The sequence below is a fragment of the Oncorhynchus masou genome, chromosome 22 (genome assembly GCF_036934945.1).
Source record: "Oncorhynchus masou masou isolate Uvic2021 chromosome 22, UVic_Omas_1.1, whole genome shotgun sequence".
Classification (NCBI taxonomy): Eukaryota; Metazoa; Chordata; class Actinopteri; order Salmoniformes; family Salmonidae; genus Oncorhynchus; species Oncorhynchus masou.
The window spans coordinates 56479215-56498508 of NC_088233.1; the positions used below are offsets into that span (position 1 = coordinate 56479215).

The 19294-nt window shown below is 42.2% G+C and overlaps 1 protein-coding gene across 4 annotated transcripts in view; it reads left to right on the forward strand.

Annotated features, from left to right (window-relative positions):
- The window catches only part of nap1l4a (nucleosome assembly protein 1-like 4a), a 65771-nt gene that overhangs the window by 13112 nt on the left and 33365 nt on the right, over positions 1-19294 (forward strand). For all 4 annotated transcript variants that reach the window (XM_064930623.1, XM_064930620.1, XM_064930621.1 and 1 more), the window contains exons 3-9: positions 2292-2364; positions 5404-5548; positions 9382-9468; positions 10466-10597; positions 10762-10833; positions 11120-11259; positions 13091-13236. In XM_064930623.1, the coding sequence (XP_064786695.1) occupies positions 2292-2364; positions 5404-5548; positions 9382-9468; positions 10466-10597; positions 10762-10833; positions 11120-11259; positions 13091-13236 (795 nt within the window). The remainder of the gene's footprint in view (positions 1-2291; positions 2365-5403; positions 5549-9381; positions 9469-10465; positions 10598-10761; positions 10834-11119; positions 11260-13090; positions 13237-19294) is intronic.

Consider the following 19294-nt stretch of genomic DNA (forward strand, 5'->3'; position numbering starts at 1 on the left):
TCTTAAGTGGGAGAACTTGCACAATTGGTGGCTGACTAAATCATAGATTTAATTATAATAGCACACAAATACAAGCCTTAGTTTCCAGATTTGACCATATTAATGATCTATCATTTAGAAAACAAAACGTTTATTCTTTCAGTGAAATTCGGAACCATTCCGTGTGTTATCTAACTGTGGCATCCTTAAATTTAAATATTGCTGTTACATTGCACAACCTTCAAGTGTTACGTCATGATTATGTACAATTCTGGCAAATTAGTTCGCAAGCCAGGTGGCCCAAACTGTTGCATTTACCCTGACTGCGTGCAATGAATGCAAGAGAAGTGACACAATTTGCGTAGTTAATATTGCCTGCTAACATGAATTTGTTTTAAATGAATATGCAGGTTTAAAAATATATACTTCTGTAGATTGATTTTAAGAAAGGCGTTGATGTTTATGGTTAGATACATTCGTGCAACGATTGTGCTTTTTTTTCCTGCAAATGTGCTTATGTTAAATCATCCTCCGTTTGGCGAAGTTGGCTGTCTTTGTTAGGAAAAAATGGTCTTCACACAGTTCGCAGTGAGCCAGGCAGCCCAAACTGCTGCATGTACCCTGACTCCATTGCACAGAACACAAGAGAAATGTCAATGCAAATAGTCCGGGTGGCCATTTAATTAAATGTTAAGCAGTCTTGTGGCTTGGGTGTAGAAGGAGCCTTTTGGACCTAGACTTGGCGTGCTGTTAGAAGGAACAGTGTATGACTTGCCTTTTGGACCTAACTGGCGTGCCGGTTTGCCGTGCTGTAGCAGAAGGAACAGTGTATGACTTGCCAAGCAGTTGCCATACCCGAAATCTTCTGATGCAACCAGTCAGGATGCTCTCGATGGTGCAGCTGTAGAACATTTTTAGAATCTGGGGACCCATGTGAAATCTGAGGCAGAAAAGGTGTTATTGTGCCCTCTACAACTTTCTTGGTTTGTTTAGACTGGGATAGTTTGTTGGTGATGTGGTCACCAAGGAACTTGACGCTGTCAACCTGCTCCACTTCAACCCCGTATGGGGGTGTGTTTTGTCCTCCATATCCTGTCGTCCACGATCATCTCCTTAGTCTTGGTTATGTTGTGGGAGATGTTGTCCTGGCACCACACTGCCAGGTCTCTGAACCCTTCCCTATAGGCGGTCTCATCGTTGTCTGTGATCAGGCCTTCAACTGTACGTCTGAAGTCACTTGAGCTTGTTCGTGTGCGCATTAATGACCTAGATCTTTACTTCCAAATCGTTTTATATTGCATTTTCCTGTCATTAGTTAATGCTAGACTTGCAGCTGTACTGGTTAGTTGAATTTACAGTGTTCTGACTTACTGAGATTTGGGTTATTTTCAATTGTTGTGTTTGACTGAAACGTTTGCCATTGGCGATCTTTTCAATAACCAGTTTGGGTAGTTTCACTGATTTCACACATTGTTCAAACGATCGGAAGTTGAGCGTGCATTGTCCTCCATTTGCATTTTTCATTTGTGTTTTAAACCTTAAGTTTATTTTTTTACACATTTTCAATGTCCGTTCATATGTTTGTAAAGGAACAATCAGTTCCATAACCCTCATGTTAATGTCTTGGAGGAATTTCTTCTCCTTGTACCTGATCAATTCTGAATAACAGCCTTGGAGTTGCCGTCCTTGTCGTTCCCTGAATCTATATTTCATCGTGCAAGTTGCTCGGCCATGGTTTCTGAACTCCACGTTTCCAATGTAATCCTCAATATCCCTTGTCATTTTCCCATTAAAGAATCACTCCCTTCTGGGTTTCGGTAGTAATTTGTGGCGTATAATCAGGAGTCCCAACACAGTACTTGCGGTTGAAAATAAACTGGGTTTTTATTTCCTATTGTTTTACAAATCTAAACTTTGGGGGAATAATAATACAGATCAATGTAGTGTTTGCCAAGGTAGGAGAATAAACAATTATCTGTAGAATCTGCTCATTAAGAGCTCTCCACTGCCATGTTGCTGAATTGAGTGGTTTCTCTTGCACTTGGTTGCGGTCCCCTCGCTGTGGTCCTGAAAATATTCTCTGGCTCACAGGTTATGACATTTCTTCATATAGTTAACGCACCCCTGACCTCCTTGCCGCCTCCTCAAAGCACATTGGAGGAGATGGGACATGAAGAATCATGGAAATACAATTTAGATTCAGTCTAAATGTGCAGATTTGGAACGTGGCCAGCATGATTCACACAGTGAATTGGTGATGAGTAGTAGTGCTCAAGTCTGAGTCGGTTTGTGTGCTCTGGTTTGATTGACAGGTAAGGGAGACCATGGCATGCAGATCCCAGGAGGACCGTTGGACAGACAGGACAGCCTCCATAACATGGAGAGGTGAGCACTAGTCACAGATATTTTATGGGTGATTCCAGCACTGGATTTACGTTTTCATGCAAAATAAATGTTTTCATGTGTTGCATGATGGACTAACCAAATTTAAACCAATATTTTGATGTGTGTGCCTAGGGCTGTGGCGGTAGTGAAATTGTCAGCCAGTAATTGTCATGCAAAGTCTGCCGATGTCACTAATTGACCGTTAACTAACACAAAGGTGTTTAGCATCACTGCGTTTCTACGCGTACAAGCTGCTGCTGCGTGGCTTTGGAACATCTACATTTTAGAAAGTTGAATAAATCCATTTAATATAGCCTATACCATCACAATAAAATCCATGATTTATTTTGATGTGATAGACCTACAAACCTGAGAATGTCTTAGAAATCAAAACATAAGGGCACTATATTGTTGTTCTGGAAAAGTTTGGGGGGAAAAGCATGCTTTCTGATACTTTCAATGTGCCTGCTGTGGAGCGGCAGTTACAATTGGTGCTCCGCTGGACGGAAAGCAAGTTAAGAGATCTAATTGATGGAAGATGGAATTAAAATGACATAATTAAAGGTGAACTGAAAGAGGCTACAACTTAGGCTGCATAATTTCCTCACACTGTTGTCACAAAGTTGGAAGCATAGAATCGCTTAGAATATATGCTGTAGTGTTGATTTCCTTTCACTAACTTTACACTCCACCAAACTTTACAGTTTGCATTGGGGCAGGTTGCGCTCTCCTGGTCTCCAAATCCAGATTTATCCGTTTGACTGCTAGATGGTGAAGCGTGATTCATCACTCCAGAGAAATTATTTCCACTGCTCCGTAGTCCAATGGCGACGGGCTTTACAGCCAACGCTTTTAATTGTGCATGGTGATCTTGGGCTTGTGTGTGGCTGCTCGGCCATCGGAACCCATTTCATGAAGCTCCTGACAAACTTATTGTGCTGACGTTGCTTCCAGAGGCAGTTTGGAACTCTTGTGAATTGCGGTCCCTTTCTGTGAACTTGTGTGGCTTACCACTTTGCAGCTGAGCCGTTGTTGCTGCTAGAAGTTTCCACTTCATAATAACAGCAGGGCAACAATTTGACTAACTGATTTGTTGGAAAGGTGGCATCCTATGATGGTTCCATGTTGAAAGTCACTGAGCTCTTCAGTGAGGCCATTCTACTGCCAATGTTTGCCTGGAGATTACATGGCTGTGTGCTCGATTGTTTACTCTGGTCAGCAACCGGTGTGGCTGAAATAGCCAAATCCACTAATTTCAAAGGGTGTCCACATACTTTTTTGAATAGTATATGGTCATTATTTGAACTGGCTAGCCAGCTAATGTAACGTTTAATTGACCAGACATTTTAGTAATAACTTGTTTAGGGCGTCCACCCACAGTGCTCAGAATGACAAATCACATTTTGAATATGGTCATTCATATTAACAGAACATGCAAGTCGAGATTGCAATGATGTGCAGTCCTTACTGAATTCTGATGTGCTCTTTGAACTGTCCACATTTTACTTTTCCACAGCCAACAAGACGAATAGTATAAAAGTTTAAAAGTTCTATTTGTCAGCTTGTCGAGAAAGAAATTGCTTATTCCAAGCATTCTGGGACAGTTGCGGGATGATAGATCCCAAATGTATTCAACCAGTAGGCCTAGGCTACATAAACAAAAAAAATACATTAAAAAGCAATGAGTCTGATGCAGCCGAGGAGAGCATTTCGCTTAATGTTGACAAACCATTATTTCAATACATTATAAGCGCAGCAATGTGCACAAGGCAGTAGGCTTCTTGCGACTCTTCGCTCCATAATGCTATTAGCGGGAAACCACCATTGTCAGAATATCACTGCACATGTGAACAGTTTCATGTGATAGAATGAAATGTCAATTAGCAGTTTAGAAGAGTGATCTAAGAGGCTGCTTGGAAGCAAGGTAAGACATGCCTCGTATTAAAGCGTTCAGGTTTCAAATAATGAAGTAAATGTTTTGGTAAATGCATACTGCCTCCATCTCATTGTAAAGTGTTGTGTGACGCGCTGATGAAGCCTGCCTTCCGTTGCCGTTTGCCGCCGTGTTGAAAACAACTGAACTGGTTAAATAAAGGTTAAATAAATAACATTTGTGAGTTCAAGACAACTGGGGGAAAAATAGCTGACTGGGGAAAAATAGTTTTGAATGGTAGTCCAACTCGGAATTCCAACTCAGGGCCTCTTTCTCGAGCTCCGACTTATCAACCTGAATATGTAATGATTTTACCTCCGTATTTTTCAGAGTTCCCAGTTGTCTTGCAACAGCTCTTGTGCTGTGTGACAGATTTTCCACTCAAAGGCTCTATCTGTATGCTGTTCGGATGTGAGAAGATGTATAACAAATATCCTGTGCACTCCAAATTTAACTGCACTTAATGATGCAAATACCAGACAAACGCTGGCTATTACCGGCTAATGGGCTTCCGAGTGGTGCAGCGGGCCTAAGGCATTGCATCTCAATGCAAGAGGCGTGTCCCTGGTTCGAATCGAGGCTGTATCACAACAGGCCGTGATTGGGATTCCCATAGTGCGGCGCACAATTGGCCCAGCGTCGTCCGGGTTTGCCGGGGAGGCCGTCATTGTAAATAAGAATTTGTTCTTAACTGACTGACTTGCCTAGTTAAATAGATGTAACGTTTAACTGGTTAGGACAGCTCATGAGGTCTAGGTAGGAATCTTATGATTAAAGAGGCTTCATGCGTAGCTTTTGATTTGTACCCCCAAGTCAAATGTATATTCTGGGCACTTACAACCAATTTTCTTCTCTGAGAGACTTTGTTGACACAGCCCCATTTGCAAATGACCAACTTTATTTTCCATGCTCCAATTGACTTTCCCACAGAATTGCCCTCATAGAAACATGCTACTATACTTTATTTTAGACATGCATGGCTCTTGGGTTCTGGGATGTTATATATTCACTTCATCTGTCCTTTCTCCTTATGTGTGCACTTTGCTACATGGATTTACCATTTTGTGATGAGTGTGCATGATTATGCCTCTCCCGCTCTTCCCCAGCCTGCTCCCCAAGGCTGTGAAGAGGCGAGTCTACGCCCTGAAGAAGCTACAGGTGCAATGTGCCAGCATAGAAGCAAAGTTCTATGAGGAAGTCCATGAGCTGGAGAGGAAGTACGCTGGCCTCTACCAGCCCCTCTTCGACAAGGTACAGTCACACGACAGGTGCTATCTCTGTGGCTTCTTCTTCTTGTGTCCTTTCCTCTCCTGTGCACTGAGCACAGGATTAGTGAAAGCAAATGACGGACATATACTAGGAATTTCTTAACAATTTGTACAGACTAAGGGCAGGAAACCACTTAGATAATGACGCCCCACAGGAAGGGAAAGAGGTGGACTACTTCCAACAGTGGCTCAGTACTCAATGCAAAAATGAGGGAGCGCTGCTTTGGCATCAAGTATGAAGACTTGAAGTATGCTCATCGGACAAGGTTATAATTTATAGCGAACAAATGAAGTTGCAGCTACCATTTACGTATGCCCTCAGAGTATTCAGAGCCTTTGACTTTGTCCACATTTTGTTACTTTACATCCTTACACTAAAATTGATTTAAAAACAAAAATCTATATATATATAAATAAATAAACTCTAATTTACACGATACCCCATAATGACAAAACAAAAACATTTTTTTTTTACACTAGCAAATGTATTACTAATAAAAAAACAGACCTTTTTTATTTACATAAATATTCTGACCCTTTGCTATGAGACTAAAAATTGAGCTCCGGTGCATCCTGTTTCCATTGATCATCCTTGATGTTTCTAAAACTTGATTGGAGTCCACCTGTGGTAAATTCAATTCATTGGACATGATTTGGAAAGGCACACACCTGTCTATGTAAGGTCCCACTATTGACAGTGCATGTCAGAGCAAAACCAAGCCATGAGGTCGAAGAAATTGTCTGTAGAGCTCCAAGACTGGATTGGGTCGAGGCACAGATCTGGGGAAGGATACCAACAAATTTCTGCAGCATTGAAGGTCCTCAAGAACAGTGGCCTCAATCATTCTCAATCAATTCTCAATCAAGCCTTTATGGTGGAGTGGCCAGATGGAAGCCACTCCTCAATGAAAGGCACATGACATCCCGCTTGGAGTTTACAAAAGGCACCAAAGGACTCTGACCATGAGAAACAAGTTTCTCTGATCTGATGATGGCATGATTGAACTCTTGGGCCTGAATGCCAAGCGTCACATCTGGAGCAAACCTGGCACCATCCCTACGGTGAAGCATGGTGGTGGCAGCATCATGCTGTGGGGATGTTTTTCAGCGGCAGGGACTGGAAGACTAGTCAAGATCTAAGAAAATATGAACTGTGCAAAGTAGAGACCCTTGACGAAAACCTGCTCAGGACCTCAGACTGTGGCGACGGTTCACCTTCCAACAGGACAACGACCCTAAGCACACAGCCAAGACAACGCAGGAGTGGCTTGGGGACAAGTATCTGAATGTCCTTGAGTGCCCAGCCAGAGCATGATCTTGAACCTGATCTAACATATCTGGAGAGATCTGAAAATAACTGCAGCGACGCTCCCCATCCAACCTGACAGAGCTTGAGAGGCTCTGCAGAGCAGAATGGGAGAAACTCCCCGAATACAGGTGTGCCAAGCTTGTAGCATCATACCCAAGAAGACTCGATGCTTTAATCACAGCCAAAGGTGCTTCAACAAAGTCCTGAGTAAATGCTGAAAAATGTAAAAGCGATTTTAAGTTTTATTTTTAATAAATTAGCAAAAATGTATAACCTGTTTTTGCTTTGTCATTATGGGGTATTGTGTGTGGGTTAATGAGGTGCAGGAAACAATTGAATCAATTTTAGAATAAGGCATTAACGTAACAAAATGTGGAAAAAGTCAAGAACTGAATTCTTTTCGAAGGCACTGTAATATCACCAGTAGTACATTTACACTTAATCTGCATTGTTTAAAATCTACAGTGTTTGGTTATGCTATTTTCTGTTAATGCATTCAATTTATTGTTATTAGTTTACTCTTCTCATTGTCAGATTGGACATTTTGTTTGCGTAGCTCACAAAGCCATGCTACACTTGTGAGAAGCAAGTTTTGGTTTATTTCATCCCATTTGAGTTCATCATTTATTCATTGTCTTTTGTTTGAAACATTTTATTCTCTGATCCAGTAGAAATGTCTTAATATACCTTGGTACTTCTTATCCCTTGCGCAGATACAGATGTCTGTCCAGAGCTCACTATTATGGAAACTGAGGGCCTAGAGTAGTTGATGCAATGTTTCAAGTTCATTGCAGACAGGCGGAGTAGAGCGATGACTATGATATGAAAACATAAATGTGCGAGCCAATGTGATGTTAGTATCAGCTTGAAATGTAGAAAAATCTAATGGTCTACTTTGAAACAAGGTAAGACATGCCTCGTATTAAAAGTTCAGGTTTGAAAATGCATACAGCCTCCAGCTCATTGCAAAGTGTTGTGACGCGCTGATGAATTCTGCTTTCTGTTTGAGCTGCTGCTGCATCTCAATCAGATTTTCCGCTCAAAGGCTCTGAATCTTTATGCTGGTACGGGTGTGATAAATAAGATGAATATACTGTAGCTTACGCACGTGCCAATTTAATTTCAAGCAAAATAACCTGTAGACTAAGCATGACTAGTCAAATGTATTTACATTGACTGGTATTTCTATCAATAAAAAGAATATTCGTTATTTCTCAATGTATTGACCGCCACCATTTTTATTTATCGGCTTTTCAATTTCGTGGCTTGTGGAAACACTGCCTGGGGGCGTATTCATTTTGCTGATTCTGTTTCATTGTTTGCTTCCGTTTTAAGAAACATTTTGTAATGGGAAGGGACCTACCTGATTTTGTCCTTAGTTTCTGTTTGGCCTAATGGTTACACGCCCCTGCTCTTTCTCAGTCTGATCTACTGCATGCAGAATGTCCTAGCCTATTCATTGATAGGCCCCCGCTTTGCTGAAGTTGCGAGACATTGCAAGATACAGCTTTCCATTGCGACATACACCTTTTGATTTCCGATAGATAGGCCTAGTGCACAGTTTTGACTGTATGCCTGGTGGCCGACCTGCCTATACTGATAATGGGCCTAGAGCACGGTTCTGACTGTATGCATGGTGGTCGACCTGCCTATACTGATAATGGGCCTAGTGCACGGTTCTGACTGCATGCATGGTGGCCGACCTGCCTATACTGATAGATGGGCCTAGTGCACGGTTCTGACTGTATGCCTGGTGGCCGACCTGCCTATACTGTGCCCCTCCCCTCTCTGTCCCTCACTAGCTCGCTATGAAATATGCAAGTGTTTGTTCTCGGAAGTACGGCAACTAATCAGTCTCCTCTGTTCCAAAAATACTTCATCTCAAGAGTCGATTCCTAGCGCAATCTAATCTTGACACACAGAAATGGGAGTCAAAACCAGGAGTCGGCGTGCAAGGAGTTGAGGAATAAATTATTTTGGAGGTGACTCCGCCATGAAGTCATTGTCTTTGCCAATTGGGAAAATGGCAGAGAAATATCTGTAAGGCAATACTTTTGAGAAGTTAAATGAGAAGGAAATGGAGTTACAGTAACAGTAGTACAGATGCAATGTTTAACCATCTTAAAGGGATGCACCGTGAGACCTAAACAATTACTGGCACCAGTGCCGCTACGTTGTGAATTCACTTTGATTTTGAATGGAAAACTGATAAATTGTCACGTTGTCACATCCCTCGTAGTTAATATTTTATTTTACTTTTATTTAACTAGGCAAGTCAGTTAAGAACAAATTCTTATTTTCAATGACTGCCTAGGAACAGTGGGTTAACTGTCTGTTCAGGGGCAGAATGACAGATTTGTACCTTGTCAGCTCGGGGGTTTGAACTTGCAACTTTCCGGGTACTTGTCCAATGCTCTAGTGGTTGGCTCTTTTAAAAAGTTAGTGCGTGCTGTTTCTTGCCAGTCACTTTTTTTGTGTTCTTTTTTTTTTGTGTGTTTTACCCACAGAGACGAGACGTGGTGACAGCCATAGTGGAACCCACAGACGAAGAGTGTGAGTGGCACAACGACAGAGAGGAGGAGGAAGAGCTAGCGGTTAGTGAACTGATTGGCTCATGCATCATGCCCCTCAAACATGCTGTAGCCAGTCACAGCTCTGTTTAGATGGAACCTTCAAACTAGGAACCAGTGTGTTCATTTTTGTTGTTGCAAATGAGAAAGCTAACTCTGCTTCCTCATTAGTCCCATTTTCAAATTATACATAGTGCTTGGTCACCTCACCAAATACTCATTTTGGTGTATTGTGTTACCGGTGTTAGATCTAGTTTAAATCATTACTTAACATTGAATATATTTTACAGAAGACATCTGAAGTAAATCTGAGAAATTTTGTTGCAAGTCTAAAGCAGTACTATTGGCCAGTCTAAAGCAATACTTACACGTTTGTGTGTGAGATCTGTCTTGTAGAATGTGGAGGGGCATGGCCGCCAAGCACACAGGTGACCATAGTTAGCTATTTAAGAAGGGACACACCATTGCTAATTGGGGGGGGGAAGCTTCTGCTCTAGTCCAGCCCTTTCAAAGTATTCTATATATTTCTGTATCGTACAGGTTATAGTAACTAAACTGTAGAGGTGTTTATTGGTTTAGTTTGACAAAGTGCATTCAATTACAAGTGTTGCCTGTCACCTGGTGCCTTATGGGAGGGTAAGATGGCTCCCTGTCTCTGCAGGGGTTAGTTGGTGGTGTTTGGAGTCCTGGGGCTAGTCAGACTGATCTTCAATCTTTATATTTATTCTTTACTTTGAGCCTGGTCCAGCATCTTGTTTGATGATTTGTATATACCTGCTCCAAGAGCCTTAAAAATAAAAACCTTGCTCTGAATCTTCTGCTTCCTGCCTCTGCTGCTCACCGGCACCAGCCAGACAGCTCAAACCATCCAGGACAAGTACCATCCACCCTTAAAATGTGCTGCACATGAACAAAAGGATAGCTCTCCAGGACAACTGTTGGTAACTGACAACTGCATAGTACATGCACAGATGGGAATACATGAGAAATCAAAGTATAGTAACAATTGTCTTGCCTGTAGGAGGAGCTGAAGAAGAAGGCTGCTGTTGAGGAGAAGAAAGAGGACGCCGCCCCAGAGGAAGACCCCAAAGGCATACCCGAGTTCTGGCTCACCATCTTCAAGAGCGTGGACATGCTTAGTGACATGCTGCAGGTAGACTGTCTTACTTTCATGTGGGGCCTAGTCAGTGTGTGATTTCTCTCCTAACTAGTGCGCACACAGTGGAGTGGTGAGTGATATGCTACATCTGAGTGATATGCTACAATGTAAACACATTGGAGTGGAGTACTGCATTGAAGCGGTTTCTGTTCCATCAGGAACACGATGAGCCTATCCTGAAGCACCTTCAGGACATCCAAGTCAAGTTCTCTGAGCCTGGACAACCTATGGTAGGTATTACAATCCAACTGAGTCTGGGATCCATCTTTTTTCCAGGATCATTTATCCTTTATCTGTGTCTGAACATAGGAAGTTGACATCGATAATTGAGTTCGTCTTCTGACTTGTTTTTTTCAGATCACATCCCTTTATTCATAGAATGAATACATTTTGTACAATAAACTAATCACATAGCTGATCAAATAACCTCTTGTCTGTATGTGCGAGACAGTGTTTTTGTGAAGGTATTTTCTGTGTAATTTGGTTGTTTGTCCCTCTATTGTTTCCCCTTGGCAGAGTTTCACACTAGAGTTCCACTTTGAGCCAAACTGTTTCTTCAACAACGCTGTGCTCTCTAAAGTCTACAAGATGAAGTCGGAGCCTGATGAAGCTGAACCCTTCTCATTTGAGGGCCCGGAAATTTTCGACTGTGAAGGGTGAGGGTCAACGACATTAGGAGGTTATCACGATTCTCTGTCTCAATACTCATAGCAAGGAAACACAACATTTCCTCAGTAAAGTGGTCCTAATGTTGTAAACAAATAATGCTTCCACCAAGAGTCAAATGTCTGTATTTTCTAAGCTATTGCACATATTTTACATGACAGGTTCTTAAAAGTAGTCAGCAATACACGAAGTGAATGGCAATACCGGGTCAATTTCTGCAACAACTAATTGAAATGCTCGGCTTAACTTCCTAGCTGTTTCCAGACCCGCAGCTATCAAGTTGTAGCTGTTTAATGCGCATCTACTCTGTGAGTGCATTGTAACGCATCGCTCATCTGTTACATGTCATATCGCTGAGTCTCTGTTTAAAAGACCATAGAGTTCGCTGTTTTTCTTTTTTGCCATGGACAATTGTGTATCATGGTATTGTGACAGTAATAAACCAAAACCTCAAGGGACGTTTTCCCGCACATAGATGAACCCATAACTGTCTAAGCCTGTGGAGGGGGGGTTCTACTAAGCTATATGTAATTGTTTTACGGGCAAACAAGGATCATTTGATTTGGAATTTTAAGATCCCTTGAAGTGTCAAAAAATAAATAAATATATATATATGTATATATGTAGCTCAAAAAAATAAAGGGAACTAAAATAACACATCGTAGATCTGAATGAAATATTCTTATTCAATACTCTTTTCTTTACATAGTTGAATGTGCTGACAACAATCACACAAAAATTATCAATGGATATCAAATTTATCAACCCATGGAGGTCTGGATTTGGAGTCGCACTCAAAATTAAAGTGGAAAACCACACTACAGGCTGATCCAACTTTGATGTAATGTCCTTAAAACAAGTCAAAATGAGGCTCAGTAGTGTGTGTGGCCTCCACGTGCCTGTATGACCTCCCTACAACACCTGGGCATGCTCCTGGTGAGGTGGCGGATGGTCTCCTGAGGGATCTCCTCCCAGACCTGGACTAATGCATCCGCCAACTCCTGGGAAGTCTGTGGTGCAACGTGGCGTTGGTGGATGGAGCGAGACATGATGTCCCAGATGTGCTCAATTGGATTCCGGTCTGGGGAACGGGCGGGCCAGTCCATAGCATCAATGCCATCCTCTTGCAGGGACTGCTGACACACTCCAGCCACATGAGGTCTAGCATTGTCTTGCATTAGGAGGAACCCAGGGCCAACGGCACCAGCATATGGTCTCACAAGGGGTCTGAGGATCTCATCTCTGTACCTAATGGCAGTCAGGCTACCTCTGGCGAGCTCACGGAGGAACTGAGAAGTGGTCTGTGGTCACCACCTGCAGAACCACTCCTTTTATCGGGAGTGTCTTGCTAATTGCCTATAATTTCCACCTGTTGTCTATTCCATTTGCACAACAGCTTGTGCAATTTATGGTCAATCAGTGTTGCTTCCTAAGTGGACAGTTTGATTTCACAGAAGTGTGATTGACTTGGAGTTACATTGTGTTTAAGTGTTCCCTTTAATTTTTTAAGCAGTGTATATAGAAACATTTAATAAAATCATTTTCGGGCCTTGTTTTAGCCCATACAAACGCATTAAAAAAAGATTCACTATGGGAAACCTCTTTTTTGTTGGGCTATCTCAAGCTTAAACTGACAGGTTTTTATGGGGTGCGGACATCGACTAGGGGTTTAAGGTCAGTCCTGGACTGAAAAGCTACTTCAATGGAGATTCTCCAATGACGTCCAGGACATTGCAGAAACCGGCCCTCAAAGTTTTACTCGTCATGTCAGTTAGCACATAAAACAAAGTTTCTCCTTTCTCTCCCTGCCCTCCCCTCTAGTTGTCAGATAGACTGGCATAAGGGGAAGGATGTGACGGTGAAGACCATTAAGAAGAAGCAGAAGCACAAAGGCCGTGGCACTGTTCGCACAGTCACCAAGCAGGTGCCCAACGACTCCTTCTTCAACTTCTTCAACCCCATGAAAGGTGAGAACACCACAATCTAGTCTTTACGCCCTTTGCACAGTTGTCACATTTGGCTCCCTTCAATTTAAATCTAACAATGGATAGGTCTTCACACCCCTTGGAAGAAGCACCTTTGACGGCAATTACAAATAATTTTGAATACATTTCCTCCAACTTTGACAAACTCTTGGGGCCCCATCTATCTATTCTTCTTGGCAAAATTGCTCAAACTCATTCAAGTTGGTTGTAGATCATTGATGGCAGAGATGGTAACAAGTCACAATTTTGCAAGTCTTACCCTTCAAGTCTCGCATTAAATCCCAAGCAATAATAGGCAAGTCTCAAGTTCCAGAGCTCAGGTCAAGTCTCAAGTCCCTAATTTGGGGTTTTATACCAATTTTTTATTTTTTTTATTATTATTTTTTTTTTCACCTTTATTTAACCAGGTAGGCAAGTTGAGAACAAGTTCTCATTTACAATTGCGACCTGGCCAAGATAAAGCAAAGCAGTTCGACACATACAACAACACATACAACGACACAGAGTTACACATGGAGCAAAACAATCATAGTCAATAATACAGTATAAACAAGTCTATATACGATGTGAGCAAATGAGGTGAGATAAGGGAGGTAAAGGCAAAAAAAGGCCATGGTGGCAAAGTAAATACAATATAGCAAGTAAAACACTGGAATGGTAGATTTGCAATGGAAGAATGTGCAAAGTAGAAATAAAAATAATGGGGTGCAAAGGAGCAAAATAAATAAATTAAATACAGTAGGGAAAGAGGTAGTTGTTTGGGTTAAATATAGGTGGGCTATGTTCAGGTGCAGTAATCTGTGAGCTGCTCTGACAGTTGGTGCTTAAAGCTAGTGAGGGAGATAAGTGTTTCCAGTTTCAGTGCTTTTTGTAGTTCGTTCCAGTCATTGGCAGCAGAGAACTGGAAGGAGAGGCGGCCAAAGAAAGAATTGGTTTTGGGGTGACTAGAGAGATATACCTGCTGGAGCGTGTGCTACAGGTGGGAGATGCTATGGTGACCAGCGAGCTGAGATAAGTGCGGACTTTACCTAGCAGGGTCTTGTAGATGACATGGAGCCAGTGGGTTTGGCGACGAGTATGAAGCGAGGGCCAGCCAACGAGAGCGTACAGGTCGCAATGGTGGGTAGTATATGGGGCTTTGGTGACAAAACGGATTGCACTGTGATAGACTGCATCCAATTTGTTGAGTAGGGTATTGGAGGCTATTTTGTAAATGACATCGCCAAAGTCGAGGATTGGTAGGATGGTCAGTTTTACAAGGGTATGTTTGGCAGCATGAGTGAAGGATGCTTTGTTGCGAAATAGGAAGCCAATTCTAGATTTAACTTTGGATTGGAGATATTTGATATGGGTCTGGAAGGAGAGTTTACAGTCTAACCAGACACCTAAGTATTTGTAGTTGTCCACGTATTCTAAATCAGAGCCGTCCAGAGTAGTGATGTTGGACAGGCGGGTAGGAGCGGGTAGCGATCGGTTGAAGAGCATGCATTTAGTTTTACTTGTATTTAAGAGCAATTGGAGGCCACGGAAGGAGAGTTGTATGGCATTGAAGCTTGCCTGGAGGGTTGTTAGCACAGTGTCCAAAGAAGGGCCAGAAGTATACAGAATGGTGTTGTCTGCGTAGAGGTGGATCAGAGACTCACCAGCAGCAAGAGCGACCTCATTGATGTATACAGAGAAGAGTCGGTCCAAGAATTGAACCCTGTGGCACCCCCATAGAGACTGCCAGAGGTCCGGACAGCAGACCCTCCGATTCGACACACTGAACTCTATCGGAGAAGTAGTTGGTGAACCAGGCGAGGCAATCATTTGAGAAACCAAGGCTGTCGAGTCTGCCGATGAGGATGTGGTGATTGACAGTCGAAAGCCTTGGCCAGATCAATGAACACGGCTGCACAGTAATGTTTCTTATCGGTGGCGGTTAAGATATCGTTTAGGACCTTGAGTGTGGCTGAGGTGCACCCATGACCAGCTCTGAAACCAGATTGCATAGCAGAGAAGGTATGGTGAGATTCGAAATGGTCGGTAATCTGTTGACTTGGCTTTCGAAGACCTTAGAAAGGCATGGTAGGATAGATATAGGTCTGTAGCAGTTTGGGTCAAGAGTGTCCCCCCCTTTGAAGAGGGGGATGACCGCAGCTGCTTTCCAATCTTTGGGGATCTCAGACGACACCAAAGAGGTTGAACAGGCTAGTAATAGGGGTGGCAACAATTTCGGCAGATAATTTTAGAAAGAAAGGGTCCAGATTGTCTAGCCCGGCTGATTTGTAGGGGTCCAGATTTTGCAGCTCTTTCAGAACATCAGCTGAACGGATTTGGGAGAAGGAGACATGGGGAAGGCTTGGACGAGTTGCTGTGGGGGGTGCAGTGCTGTTGACCAGGGTAGGAGTAGCCAGGTGGAAAGCATGGCCAGCTGTAGAAAAATGCTTATTGAAATTCTCAATTATGGTGGATTTATCAGTGGTGACAGTGTTTCCTATCTTCAGTGCAGTGGGCAGCTGGGAGGAGGTGTTCTTATTCTCCATGGACTTTACAGTGTCCCAGAACTTTTTTGAGTTAGTGTTGCAGGAAGCAAATTTCTGCTTGAAAAAGCTAGCCTTAGCTTTTCTAACTGCCTGTGTATAATGGTTTCTAGCTTCCCTGAACAGCTGCATGTCACGGGGGCTGTTCGATGCTAATGCAGAACGCCATAGGATGTTTTTGTGTTGGTTAAGGGCAGTCAGGTCTGGGGAGAACCAAGGGCTATATATGTTCCTGGTTCTAAATTTCTTGAATGGGGCATGTTTATTTAAGATGGTTAGGAAGGCATTTAAAAAAAATATCCAGGCATCCTCTACTGACGGGATGAGATCAATATCCTTCCAGGATACCCCGGCCAGGTCGATTAGAAAGGCCTGCTCGCTGAAGTGTTTCAGGGAGCGTTTTACAGTGATGAGTGGGGGTCGTTTGACCGCTGACCCAATGCCATTAAAGTAAGTAATATTTTCTCCCTTCCTTATTTTAGCCCACTAGTACAATACATAGGCTTATTAATAAACTCCACAGATCATGAAAATGTTTCCTTGAATCATCATTTCTAATAGAAAGCCCATCCAAATTATTTACAGCTACTGTTGATATTACAGTGGCTTGCAAAGGTATTCACCCCCCTTGGCATTTTCTTATTTTGTGTTACAACCTGGAATTAAAATATATTTTTTGGGGGGGGGGGTTTATCATTTGATTTACACAACATACCTACCACTTTGAAGATGCAAAATATTTTTTATTGTGAAACAAACAAGAAATAAGACAAACAGAACTTGTGCGTACATAACTATTCACCCCCAAAGCCTATACTTTATAGAGCCACCATTTGCAGCAATTACAGCTCTTGGGGTATGTTTCTATAAGCTTGGCACATCTAGCCACTGGCATTGTTGCCCATTCTTCAAGACAAAACTGCTCCAGCTCTTTCAAGTTGGATGGGTTCTGCACAGCAATCTTTAAGTCACACCACAGATTCTCAATTGGATTGTGGTCTGGGCTTTGATTAGGCCATTCCAAGACATTTAAATGTTTCCCCTTAAACCACTCGATTGTTGCTTTAGCAGTATGCTTAGGATCATTGTCCTGCTGGAAGGTGAACTTCCGTGCCAGTCTCAAATCTCTAGAAGACTGAAACCGGTTTCCCTCATTAATTTCCCTGTATTTAGCGCCATCCATCATTCCTTCAATTCTGACCAGTTTCCCATTCCCTGCTGATGAAAAACATCCCCACAGCATGATGCTGCCACCATTGGTGGTGGTGGTGTGTTGGGTTTGCGCCAGACATGGTGTTTTTCCTTGATGGCCAAAAAACTCAATTTTAGTCTCATCTGACCAGAGTACCTTCTTTCATATGTTTGGGGAGTCTCCCACGTGCCTTTTGGCGAACACCAAACGTGTTTGCTTATTTTCTTCTATAAGCAATGGCTCTTTTCTGGCCACTCTTCTGTAAAGCCCAGCTCTGTGGAATGTAGACTTAGTGGTCCTATGGACAGATAATCCAATCTCCGCTGTGGAGCTTTGCAACTCCTTCAGGGTTTTCTTTGGTCTCTTTGTTGCTTCTGATTAATGACCTCCTTGCCTGGTCTGAGTTTTGGTGGGCAGCCCTCTCTTGGCAGGTTTGTTGTGCCATATTCTTAGAATTTTTTATAATGCATTTTAATGGTGCTCCGTGGGATGTTCAAAGATTCAGATTTTTTTTTATAACCCAACCCTGATCTGTGCTTCTCCACAACTTTGTCCCTGACCTGTTTGGTGAGCTCTTTGGTCTTCATGGTCCCGCATGCTTGGTGGTGCCCCTTACTTAGTGGTGTTGCAGACTGGGGCCTTTCAGAACAGATATATATATATATATCTATAGTGAAAAATTACTTGTTTCAAAAAAGCCCCTAAATAAGATCTGGTGCAACCAATTACATTCAGAAGTCACATAATTAGTTAGATTGCACACAGGTGGACTTTATTTAACTAATTATGTGACTTCTGAATGTAATTGGTTGCACCAGATCTTATTTAGGGGCTTTTTTGAAACAAGTAATTTTTCACTTCACCAATTTGGACTATTTTGTGTATGTCCGTTACATGAAATCCAAATAAAAATTCATTTAAAAAACAGGAAAACCGCCAAAGGGGATAAACTTTTGCGGGCACTGTACAGCTACATTTTGGCTGACATTATGAAATCTCCAATTTGAACAAAGTGTTCCTATTTACCCCCTGACCACTACATGCGCGTTGAGTTCTGTGGTTGGCTGAGATTAAACATTCACGGAGACTCTTGCTCAGAGATCATATTTTCAAGCGACAAGTGTTGAAAATATAGGCTAGTGTTCTATTTTTCCTCTTGCCTTTCTGTGGCACTAGGCAGAGCCAAATGTGATGGTCATTTCCCATATAACTCAATGTGATTCTCCGTTTTGAACAACAGAATTGCATGTTCACTGTAATGACATAATTTAACAGGAGAGGAAGGTGGTGCTGCTCTTTTGGGAAAGCCAAGTCTCTCCAGTGTTACAGCTCAAGTTAAGTCCAGAGTTATAGACGCTGAATTCGAGTGTCAAGTGTTTATTATTTTTGTCAAGTAGTACTCAAGTCCAAGTCACGTGACTCGAGTCCACAGCTCCGATCGATGAACCGCAATGTTTGAGTATTGTCTCTGGTTTTCACGTAGATTTAAGTGCTGTTTTTCCTGAAAGCTTTCTGTTCCATTGCCTGCCTTCGCTTCATTTAAAGGATCTCAACCAGATTGCTTTTCCTATGGCTTCCACATGTTGTGAACAGTCTTTAGACATAGTTTCAGGCTTTTATTTTGAAAAATGAGCGAGAAAGATCACATCGTCATTTGATGGCTGGGTGCCAGCAGCATTTTGCATGCGCGACAGCTTGGTGCAGACATTTTCTCTCTCTCTCCTATTGAAGAAGCTACAGTCTGGTTTAAATATTATCGATTATATATTGTAAAAACAACCTGAGGATTGATTATAAAAAAATGTTTGACATGTTTCTACGAACTTTACGGATACTATTTGGAATTTGTGTCTGCCCGGTCGTGGCTGCTCGAGCCTGTGGATTTCTGAACATAAGTGCCAACCAAACGGAGGTATTTTGGATATAAAATCTTTATGGAACAAAAGGAAAATTGTATTGTGTAACTGGGAGTCTCATGAGTGCAAACATCCGAAGATCATCAAAGGTAAGCAATTTAATTTATTGCTTTTCTGACTTTCGTGACCAATCTACTTGGCTGCTAGCTGTTTAATGTTTTGTCCTTACATCACCGCTTGGTATGCGTTTGCCGAAAAGCTTTATTGAAATCTGACACACCAGGTGGATTAACAACAAGCTAAACTGTGTTTTGCTATATTGCACTTGTGATTTCATGAAAATTAAATATCTTTAGTAATTTAATCTGTATCCTGCGCGTACACAGCAAATGGAGGAAGCACTTTTAATATACCAAGTAGGCTACACTGTTTGTAAAGCAGATGAATGTGCTAAATTTGAAACATTTAGC